At 37.2% G+C, this 12,325-nt stretch overlaps 1 protein-coding gene across 1 annotated transcript; it reads left to right on the top strand.

The window, feature by feature from the left end:
• The first annotated feature begins 8,531 nt into the window (after window positions 1-8,531).
• Window positions 8,532-9,449, top strand: LOC121770697 (dehydration-responsive element-binding protein 1E-like). The gene has a single exon (XM_042167464.1). It carries the CDS (start codon window positions 8,615-8,617, stop codon window positions 9,218-9,220), a length of 606 nt encoding a protein of 201 aa, XP_042023398.1. The 5' UTR covers window positions 8,532-8,614; the 3' UTR covers window positions 9,221-9,449.
• Window positions 9,450-12,325: the final 2,876 nt, after the last annotated feature.

Genomic DNA, 12,325 nt, shown 5'->3' with positions numbered 1-12,325 from the left:
AAGATGCACCTTGAGGGATAATTTCATTCAATATACAAGTAGTAAAGACGATCATGAGATAGAAACGACAATAAGACAAATTCATGAAATTAATTTGTCTAACAACATGTTTGGAGCAACACAATATCCTTAGCCTAACATGGTCAAACTAAGAACAAAGCTAATGGAGATAAAAATTATTGAAACCATGGAGCTTGAAGATGATGCTATGGAGGATTCTTCTTTTTCCCACTTCTTCAACCACAAAATGCATTCCCTCCTTAGTCACTTTTTTTCTCCCAATTTTCTGCTCTCAATTTTGATGAGTCAAATTGCTTCCAGGTCCGTATCCTGCTCTTCTCTCCCTTTCTCCTTCTTTGATAACAGAGTAATCCAAACGGTGGTGTACCCTCTGAACGTGTGTGCATTCACAGTTTTTTTTAATATTTTTTATAACCTGCGCAACATAAAAGACACCAAACACAAACACAATATATATCCCACAACCGAAAGCGAGACCTCTCGACAACTTCGGGGTAAGTCCTATAAAATGTGTATGCTTGAGTGAAAACTAAACTACCTAAACTAAGAGTTAGAAAAATATCACCTATAAAATATACTCCTTCGTCTTCAAGTCCAGACGTGGTAGATGGCTATCACCCCCCAAGAACACGAAGTAAGTACCTTCAAAATAAAAAGAAAGATCAAATAAAATAAAACACAAATAAACAAACTAGAAATTAAACAATTTATTGCCTTCCCCAGCAACGGCGCCAAAACTTGATGTGTAATGTTCGAGTTCAAGAATCAAGTGTAGGATCACACAAGTTTAATAAAAATAACTCTAATATTACAACGATACTGCAAGAATACAGCGTCGAATGTAGTACTTCGAGTGTCGAACCACATGGAGGCGTTTGATTATTTAACAAGAATTGACAAGATTAATAAACTAAATTTAAGAACAAAAGTACGAAAGTGGAGAAACTCAAGAGATTAAGAACATTGCTCCCAACAACATTCGGATGAATCACTATTGTATTTATTCTATATTCAAATTCATAAGCTATTGAGAACGATGATCAATTTTACACTCTAAAAGTATTGAACATACTTAAAGAATTATAGTACTAATGCTAGCTGAACACATAGCTAAAAGTACATACTCATTAGACTAATATTCCTGCGGAAGCGCGGTAAATACTAGACTAACTCCTTAAGACTAACAAATAATATGGTTAGATGAACACTTAACACATAAACATCTTCTCATCAAACTAAACTCATATAGATGCATAGTAAGTATTAATTCAACTTTAAAGACTTTTTTACATCAATATTCACTTGTACATTTATCTCTGAACAAGATAAAATTAACAAGTTTTTCATCTAAGTTTTCATCCAATTTCCAAGTTAAAGAGACATTGGAAAGAGGCAATTAATATACTACATTTGATGCATCAAAACATAGCATAAATAAAATCCGAACCATAGACGAAAACCAAAGCGAATGATTAAATATAGAATCTCTACAATCAATTCATCCTACTAGTGTTAGGAGCAATGAAGAAAAACTAGCCACACATGCTAAAGAAGAAAAACCGTAAGACTAATGGTGTTCTCCGATAGCCGGCTGTAGTCCGTCTCCGAGATGATGAAGATTGGATGTCGGATCCTCCTCCCTTCTTCTTCCTCTTCTCCCTTCTTTTCTATCCAATTCCGTCTCTGTCCAAAACCGTCTCCTATCTCCCTGTCTAATTCTCCCTTTTCTTCTTTCTTCGCACAAAACTGCCGAGAAAACTGCTGAAATGCAGTTGAAATTGATCCACACGGCCGGGTGGATTTTTGCAACTGAAAATATCACCCGGTCGGGTGGCATGCTCTGGACTTCGTGTGTAATAAAAATTGCACCCGACCGGGTGCCTCCCTTTGAGAGCTTTCTGGACAGTTTGGCGAATTTTTGCACAACTTTTTCACCATCCGGGCTTCATTCCTACACCATAAAACATACTTTTGCAAGCATCAAACTATATAAATCATGTAAAGTTAGGGGAATAAAAACGTACAATTCGATTCGCATCAGGTCCCGCCACTGACATTCTGAGGTCGGCTTTGCGGGTCTACTTCGATGACACCGGCAAACAATTCAAATATGTCGATGTTTGGGAGGTCGTCAAGGACGAGGAAAGATGGGCCGACGGTGTGCGGTCCAGCTCGGGCTCAGCCTCGAAGTGCACGAAGCACACGGCGGGTGGCCAATACTCGTCTGGTGATGGCGGCGGGACCCTCAAATTCCCTTATGTCCATGTACATGACCGCCACAATGGCGGACACTTCCAGCATGACGCCTTCCCAATACCAAGCCCATCTTAACGGAATTGCGTTTATGGCGGTACAACTTGGCATTCCGCCTCATCACGGCTTCAGTGCACCTCCACCGCCTCCGGGGGATGATTCGCCGGCAGAGTAGTTTTTTTTTTATTTTCTATAAAATTGTATTTTAAATTATGTCATTTTTAATTTTTTAAGGATTTTAATTATGTGTGTTTTTTATTTTTTTTAATTTTAGGTTGTATTTTTATTTTATGTTGTAATTTTATTTTATTTTGAATGAAGTGTGTTTTTTTTAACTGAATTTGGTTGGAAATAAGAATAAAAAATGAAATTGAATTAATAGTAATTTAAGGGACGGTTAAGGGACGGAGGGTTGCAGGTTCCGTCCCTTAGTTAATTGATGGAGTAAAAAAGTACAGTGGGGCCTATAAATAGTAATTTAAGGGACGGTTAAGTGACAGCGTTGCGGATGGCCTAATGGTTCTAAGAAAAGTAAACTGGGCTTAAACATGGGTTTTTAGATACTAACATGATTCGGCCCGTTTAGTTGAGTTTAATGGTACGTCGATTCGACCCTTAGCTCTTCCAGCACAGGGTCTCCATTATTTTTATTTTTTGAAATTTGAAAATAAGCAGTATATAATATAAACACATAGCATGTCGGTTATGCAATGCATGAAATCAAAAGTGAAAATTCTAATTAGTGTATTTTGTCATCTTTTTCCACTTGAATTCGGAGGATCCCGGCTTGTGGAACCTCTACTTTGCATCTCCATGTTCTTGTTTAGATCTTAGTCACTTTTGGGCTAAGATCATGCTTTTGGAACATTACATTTTGATCGTATTTACGGGTTGGGGTCTGCCTAAACCCCCCGTCCACAAAGGGCGTTTTTGTTAAAAAAAAGTGAAAATTCTAATTATTATTGAGCTTAGATAATAAATCTATTATTTTATTTTTTATTTCTCACTATATTTTAATTCATTAGACATATGGCTCGTAATTTTTGACATGACACGAATTTGCATAAAATTAATGGGTTTGGTTGGATCCTTATCGGGTTGACCCAATAAGAACACGATGGATTCAGATTGGGTTCTGATTATTCGATAAGAAATAAAATTAGCATTTTAATTAATTTTATCAATTAAAAATTATTATACTTTAATTTTATTAATTAGATTTAAATCATGATAAAGTTTTAATCATGCTTTAATGTGTGATATTATATTTTATTGTATAATATCAAGTTTTAATCGTGTAATATTAAAACCTAATTTAAATTGCATTCATGACAGATTTAATGACTCGTTGTAGCGATATAATTAAAGATTGAAAATGAAAATAGATAAAAACACATTTTAAATTTGTACAAATTATATTAATTGGAAAATTTTTAAACATCACTATATCACAAAATTCAAATTCAATCAATCCACAATAAGAGCATCCACATCGGCGAGCAGGGACGCGTCCTTCCGTCCGTACCAGCGGCAGGGAGACGCTGTCCGCCGCTGGCACAGCGCTGCCCGATGCATCGAGCACGCTCGTGCCAGCGAGCAGACGACGTGGCGCGTTCTGATTGACCAACGGCATATCCGTTGGAAAATTATTTTTTTAAATTTTTAAAAAAAATCGAAAATAATACCAAAAAAAATATTTTCACAATCCCAAAAAATTGACTGTTTTTTGCCCGTTTTTCTGTCTCCCCCCCCCCAAATCATCTATAAATACACACATTCATCATCCATTTTTCACATCAAATCATCTCTCATTCATCTCTCATTCATATTTTTCATACAACTTATCTACACCTTCATCTTTCACTCAAAACCTCAAATGGATTTCACCCATCTCATTGCGGAAGCGGAGCGCGAAAATCAAGAATACTACGAACAACATCGTGCCGCTTATGAAGCATATGTCGCAGCGAATACCCCCGCCCCTCCTCCTCAACCAACTAGATCAACTCGCCGCTACATTCATCATGACCGGGAGGGAGCCCACGAAAGGCTCGTTGCCGACTATTTTTCCGACCAGCCGCGGTTTCCGGAAGATTAGTTTAGGCGCCGTTTTCGCATGTCAAAGCGCTTGTTTATGCGTATTGTCAACACATTGTCCGCCCGTGTTGAATACTTCCAAACAGGTCCAGATGCAGCCGGTCGGCAAAGTCTCTCGGCGTTGCAGAAGTGTACGTGTGCCATCCGACAACTCGCTACTGGGCAAACGGCCGACCTCTTCGACGATTATTTGCATGTCGGTGAGTCCACTGGAATCCCTTGTCTTAAAAAATTTTGCGAGGGCGTTCGTTCAGCTTTCGGTGATGAATTCCTTCGGGCACCCACCACCGATGATTGCCAACGGTTGCTTCGTCTTCACGAAACAGTCCATGGCTTTCCCGATATGCTTTGCAGCATGCATTGGAGGTGAAAGAATTGTCCGAAGGCCCGACTGCTTGGAGGGGACAACACTTAAGCGGCCATAAAGGCGGCGGCCCAACACTTATCCTTGAAGCGGTCGCCGACTACCGCCTATGGATTTGGCATGCATATTTCGGTGTTGCCGGATCCAACAACGACTTGAAGGTGCTCTATTCTCCACACCTCTTCAATGATGTGTTGAATGGTGTAGCACCGGCGATCGACTTCACGTGTATACCGCATGGGTTACTATCTTGCCGATGGTATCTACCCAAGGTGGTCGACTTTCGTGAAGACGCTTAGCAACCCGCAAGACCCGAGACGGGTTCTTTTTGCGCAGCGTCAAGAGTCTGCGCGGAAAGACGTCGAAAGAGCCTTTGGGGTCCTTCAAGCCCGATTCAACATTGTGAAGGCCCCGTCTCGACTGTGGTACGTGAAAAATATTGCCAACATCATGTACACGTGTATTATCTTACACGACATGATTATAGCCGACAAAGGACCGATGGCGGCTAGCTTTTATGACGAGGATGAAGCCAGAAGCTCAAGCGCGAGGCCTCCCCCACGCCGAGGTGTGCATACGACGGTGGGTGAGAGGATCGAAACAAGGCACACAATGCGCGATACTCGAACCCACGTTGAGCTACAAGAAGACCTAATCAAACATATTTGGGCGAAATTCGGCCACGAGTAGTGGGTTTTTTTTTATTTTAGGAGTTCAATATTGTATTATTTTATTGATTAGGAGTTTAATTATGTAGTTTTTATTTTTTATGATTTTAATTATGTAATTTTTATTTTTTAAGATTTTAATTATATAATTTTTAATTTTTAATGTATTTTGTAATATTATTCCGGGTATTTTTAATGTATTTTAATTTTTTGGAAATGTTTTTATTTAAATTGAATAATGGAATGGTGGGACCCTTGTGTTCGTCCTTGCGGAAGAGTACGGATATGGGTGTTGTGCTCTTGCCTAAGAGCAGGCAGAAAAAGTGGGTCCGGGCCCACATCCGTGCTCGTTGACGAGAGCATGGATGTGGATGCTCTAACGATTCCTAAAATTCGTCCACTTGTTTCTTTTACACGATGCACGTATAAAACGACATTCTATATGTGAGGAACTAATGTCGTATTCCATAAAAAATACTACTATAAAACAAATATTTTTATGTATTACTAGGAACTGAATGCACTTCCTTTCAATTCAAGAAGTCTATGATAGAGTTTCAGAAACAAAATTAAATCCCGAAAATAAATAAAATACAGTATTTGTATTTTCCCCTTTTCGTATAATAAAAGTTCAATTCCATGATTTCTAATTATTCCCTTAGCTAACAATTATTAGAGACAAGAGTATATTTGGTAAACCAACGACAGTATAAAGTATTTTAAGATTTTGAAATGATTAGTTAGTAGTAATATTATGGAAATAAGCATAGACTTTCGGCCATGGCCCAGTATACTTTTTAATGGAACCTTCTGATACGCTATTATATTAGTTTGAGAGTGACATTTGTGGGACACAGTTTACTCTTAATGGACACTGATTTTACCCATGGAGAGCTCTACTTAACATTGATTATAACTTAATAACTAAAATAATGGTTGTCTCCCATATTGTTAGCTAATCAATTAAATAGTTTGATCCCACATTCAACACGTTTCTTACGTGGATAATTATTATCTACCGCTATTTCTAAACTATAGTATTATGTGTGACCTCAGTGTTTTCATGTGATCATTTGATACATCATCAATCCTACAATATTCTTTGCAACTATTAATTTCATACTACATTTATTATTCAAATCTATCGAAACAATTGCTTCTACACATTTGCAACCGCCCCTCCCCGGCAACCTGCTACCATGGACTAAGGCGTAACTTTTGCATAGTCGCCCCCTCCGATAGCTTCCGATGTCGCCCCTCTCCCCGCCGCCGATCGCTTCCTACGTCGCCCAAGGAAGAAGATGGAATCCGCCACTTGTACAACAATTCTATAATCATACTAGAGTCTAATATGTTAATTTTGGTGAAGTAATAAGTCCATAATAAGATAGAGGTTATATAAATTCTTTGAAATATCATAATAATTTGTTAATATCATCTCATTGTAAAATTAGAGTGACTAGTGAACATTGCATCGTCTGAAACTTGAAAGATTATAACTAAGTTTAATTTGAAATATTTGTATTAGCTTGTTTAGAGCTAAAAGACCAAAATTTTGTTTTAAGTAGTTCATTTCGTGAACAATCATAAATGAGCTTTAAACATTATCTTGTATAGACCACCTTAAACTTTAGAGTATCATTACATTTGGAATTTGACAAATCACAATTGATTTTTTAAGTATCATCTCACTCGGACTATCAATTTTTTTTTAATTTCTACAACAAAGCTAACTATAAACGCATATTCTCTGTCTGTCTACCAAAAATAGTCTCACGGGTGGACTACACGAATTTTAATGAGAAACTGGTATAATAACAAAGAAAAGAAGAAGAAAAAGTAGGTAAGCACGAGAGTAAAAGAGAAAAGATGGATAAAATACTGTTAATAATTTGAGAGAAACTTTCCATTTTTGAATGAGATTGTTGTTTGTGGTCACCGCAAAATGGGAAAATGAGACTATTTTATCGTACACGTTAGAGGAGTTCATGTGTTATTAAAAGTGATGAGAGATTAAAAAAATTACAAAAATAAAAAATAAAAACAGAGAAAATATAATGTTTACTATATCAAGCTTATGTTATTTTGAAATCTAAGATATCCATCATAATTTCTAAATTAAATACTCCCTCTGTCCCATTAAAAATGAAACGTTTTCTTTTTTGGATTGTCCCATTAAAAATGAAATATTTTCTAAAATGGAAACATCTATATCTCTACTTTTTTACTCACAAAACATTACCACATAAAAACCTCACAAAACATCACCACATAAATACCCGTGTCGATTCCCAAATGTTGCATATTTAATGAGACGGAGGGAGTATAATACTACAGTATATGTGGTGGAAATGTCTCGCACGGAAAGTGATAAAAAAATAACCATATCAATAAGAATAACTATACATTAAATCTCAGCCACGAGATAAAAAATGGAAAAATAAGATTGAACGATTTTGAAAATATGGGGGTCATTTTAAGAACATTTTGGTTTATTCCAACACACAGAAGTTGTTTTATGATCTTAAAATTTGCTCTGTATTTTGAAATTTTGAATTTTCTAAATGAAGTAAAATGGTAGAAAGGAAAAACGTTTTATTTTTAACTGAGAGAGATGTGGTATTAATTCTTCCTCTATGATTTGTTATCTAATTATAAATTCGATTCCTATCAATTTACCCATAAGTCAAATATTGTGTGTTAAATCCGCCAACAAACTACTTGCAGCAAAAAGGCAGAATCACAATATTTGGTCAACAAAACTGCACATGTTATGTTACAGAAAATGACTTTACTATTAGATTTAAACCTAAAATCCGAAAATATCAAGTCAACTATTTATACTCAAAAGAGTAAAGTCAAATAGTATAACATTTTTGTGCACAGTGCAAACCAATTTGGAATTTGGATCCATAGAAACAAATACAAATGCGACCTTGGAAATCACCAGCAAATCCTCACTAGATAGAAAACTCCACGTCATTAAATAAACACGTTTTTTTTTCTGCGCTGGCCTCACCAAAAACAACTTCCTCACTAAAGCCAGGCTGGCACCTTCAGTTAGTCCGTGTGGTAATCTCGTATCTCCAAAAGCAAAAAGCTATAAATAGAAACATACGTATGTCCCCTCTTTCTCTCTCTAACACCACATTTTCTACCAAACAAAAAAACATCAGCTGCTTGATTAATTAACTAACAACTGCCTCATCTCATGAATTCCTTCAAGAGCTCTCACTCCGACGAGGAGGTCATCCTGGCGTCGACCCACCCGAAGAAGCGTGCCGGGAGGAAGAAGTTCAAGGAGACGCGCCACCCGGTGTACCGCGGCGTCCGGCGCCGCAACTCCAACCGCTGGGTGTGCGAGGTGCGTGAGCCCACCCAGCAGAAGCGGATATGGCTGGGGACCTACCCGACGGCCGAGATGGCCGCCAGAGCCCACGACGTGGCGGCACTGGCCCTCAGGGGCCAGGGCGCCTGCCTCAACTTCGCGGACTCCGTGTGGCGGCTGCCCCACCCGGCCTCCCACGACCCCAAGGAGATACGCAGGGTCGCTGTCGAGGCCGCGGAGGCGTTCCGCCCCACGGCCAGGGGCGAGGTTTATGAGGAAAGAGGGGAGATGAATAATGAGGTCGCGGCGGTGGATGAGGGGAGTAGTAGCTCCGTGAATGTGCTGGGTGGTGATTTTTGCATGAATCAGGATTATGACCGGGCGGGCGGCGCGTTGATGTCGCCGCCGCGGCACTTTGACGGGGGTTTCGGCTGGGATGATGACGGGGAAAGTGATGCTGAGGTGGAGCTGTGGAGTTACTCAATTTGATAAATTAAATATGATGATTTGGGGGTAGGACATATATAGTCCCACCCACCAATGAATGGCTAGATTTTTAAAAATAATGTCATATACATATATAAGGAGGAGTACTCCTACTAAATATAGTATGTAGTGTTGAAAAAGAAATGAGTTTAGTTATTTTGTGATGCACATGCTTTTTGCGACGTGTGTGATTTTCTTGTCTATTTTGTGAATGCTTTGTTTGCCTTGCTAATGCCTGCTATCCTCAATGAATTTTTTTAATTGGAGTTAGTGTGTGGCTTTTTGGTTCCATAAATGGGATTATCTGAGACTTTGTCGTATTGTGAAATTATATAGAATTTGAAAATGATTGGCTGTTTTGGTTATATACTCAAGACTCGTTAAGTAAGAAATTTCAGTCGAACCTTCTAATAGGAAGAAGCTACTGAATTAGTAGTCACCAAGTTTATTGTCATTGTCATGTGAACAGTTATAATTATTTATATTTCAAAATTACGAAAACAAATTAAAGACGTGTTTTTCTCGTTTCCTAAGCCAGCAAAGTAAAATTTGCTGATGGTTTTTAACTTTTTAACTGAAGAAATTAAAGATTTAGACGTAGAACTTTCCTTTGATAGTTGAGTCTAATATAGGTCTTCCACTCCCCATCCATTAAATCCATCAATTCTTTTAACTTTTCTTTGTTCCACACCATTTTTTTTCCATATCTTTCTCCAGAAATAACATTTTTTGCATAGACCTAAAACTATTTTCTCTCTCAAGAGACCTATAATTTACAAGAGACCTATAATTCATTCTTCAAAATCTCTCATAATATATAAGTTTATAGGACAAGAATCCCACCGTGAAAAATGATGCTATTTTATTTTGCCTAATACTCCTATTCTTCTCTTAAATACATGAATTATTTCCTTTTTAAATACTCCATATCTTTTAAAATTATGAACTTTCTAAATTAGTCCTACTAAAAACTAATGTGGATCTTATTATATTTTCTCTTCATCTCTCTTACTTAACAATTTTGCATTAAAATTTGTGTATCTTCAAATATTTATATTTTTCAGGAACAGCATTAAAATTTGTGTATCTTCAAATATTTATATTTTTCAGGAACAAACAAAGTTCATAATTTTCATAGTTGCATAATGACACTTCTCCTTTCTAGCTTGTGTCCTTCAAATGATTTATCCCTAACTCAGGAAAATATATTAATTTGGGTGGTTCAACTTTCAAGTATTAGCAACGTGCCACTGAAAAAGAACTGGGGTATTAGTTCAAGTATTAATGAAAAAGGATTGGTTTATGATGATTAACTTCATCGTGATCAACGTAGGAGACCATATTCTTAAAAAACTTATAAATATAACTCTCAATATAAATCAAGTCCGCATATAGAAATAATACTCACTCATCCCAACTTAGTTAAGTCAAATTTTTTTTAACAAAAAATAAAATATCAACTTCCCGTACTCCTACTTTACTCTGTCTTTATATTTCCTACTTTATTCATATTCTCTACTTTTCAACATAATTTCTTAACTTAGTTGGGACGGAGGGCGTACTACTTTTATCTCACTATAAATGAGACACTTTTTATGGCAAGATTTAAGAAATTCAATAATATATTTAGTAAGTTAAAAGGATATATAATGAAAGGACATATAATAAAGTATAAAAACAAAAGATAGTAAAGTACGAGAATAATATGTTATTTATTTTTGTTAAAAATGAAAATGAATCATTTATAATAGAACAACTAAAAAGGAAATATGACTCAATTATGGTATGGGACAGATAAAGGAAGCAACTAATTACAATATTTATTTTCTTGTGTCTTTTAATATATAGTACGACTTTAAATTGGATATGTTGTAAGATTGCAATCGAAGAAGAATTTGATAAGAACGCAAGTTGAAGAAGATGAACACTCTTTTTTTTAGAAACCGAAATTGAAAAACTCTTATTGATCAAATTGCGGATGTGTACAACTGATTTTCACTCTATACAATGAACTAACAAACTAACTATTTATACTAGAACTTAAGTGAAAGAGATCTTCACAAAAGTTTGTTGAGTCAGTTCGTAACCGCATCCAACGGCTATATTGCTTTCTCCTTGATCAAGTTATATTCTTTTCTCCTTGATCAAGCTACATTCCTTTCTTTTGATCAAGCTGTCTCCCTTTCTCTTTCACCTTGATCAAGCTGCAGCTCCACCGAACGTACATGCCTTGATCAGCCAATAATGCTAACAATCTCCACCTTGGCTGGTCATGGCTTGACGAACTCAAATTCTCACAGTATACAAGTTGACTAGCCTGCAACAATACTCAAACTTATCTTTGTTCAATGGCTTGGTGAGCATGTCTGCAGGGTTGTGGGCTGTGTCCATTTTTATCACCTTAACCCTCACACTCTCAACTTCATCTCTAATGAAATGGAACCGAACGTCGATGTGCTTGCTACGCTCATGAAACATTTGATGCCTAGCCAAGCAAATCGCCCCATTGCTGTCACAGTGAACTGCAACTGACTTCTGATCTATGCCAAACTCTGAGATCAATCCAAGCAGCCATTTACTCTCCTTCACGGCCGAAGTGAGCGCCATATACTCGGCCTATGTAGTAGACAAAGCCACTACACTCTGCAAACTAGACTTCCAGCAAATGGCCGAACCATACAAAGTGAAAACATATCCAGTCTGGGATCTCATTGTATCAACGTTTGCTGCATAATCTGAGTCACAGTATCCAATCAGAGGGTCCCCTTTAACTCCACCTTCTGATGTAAATAGGATTCCAAGATTATATGCTCCATTTAGATATCTCATTATCCATTTCAAAGCACTCCAGTGCTGCCTTCCATAATCAACCATGTATCTGCTTGTGGAGCTTATGGCATGAGCAATGCCTGGCCGTGTACATATCATCATGTACATCATACTCCCAACTATGTTGGAATAGGGAATCAGTTCCATTTCTTGTTTTTCCACCTCATCTTTTGGTTTATGATCTCTTGTCAGCTTGAAATGAACTGCCAGAGGAGTAGCTGTACTCTTCATATTGTCAGCCTTGAATTTCTTCAAAAACTTGTTGATGTAGTTAGTTTG

The sequence above is a fragment of the Salvia splendens genome, chromosome 16 (assembly GCF_004379255.2).
Source record: "Salvia splendens isolate huo1 chromosome 16, SspV2, whole genome shotgun sequence".
Lineage (NCBI taxonomy): Eukaryota > Viridiplantae > Streptophyta > Magnoliopsida > Lamiales > Lamiaceae > Salvia > Salvia splendens.
This window is presented reverse-complemented; position numbering and strand designations above follow the sequence as displayed.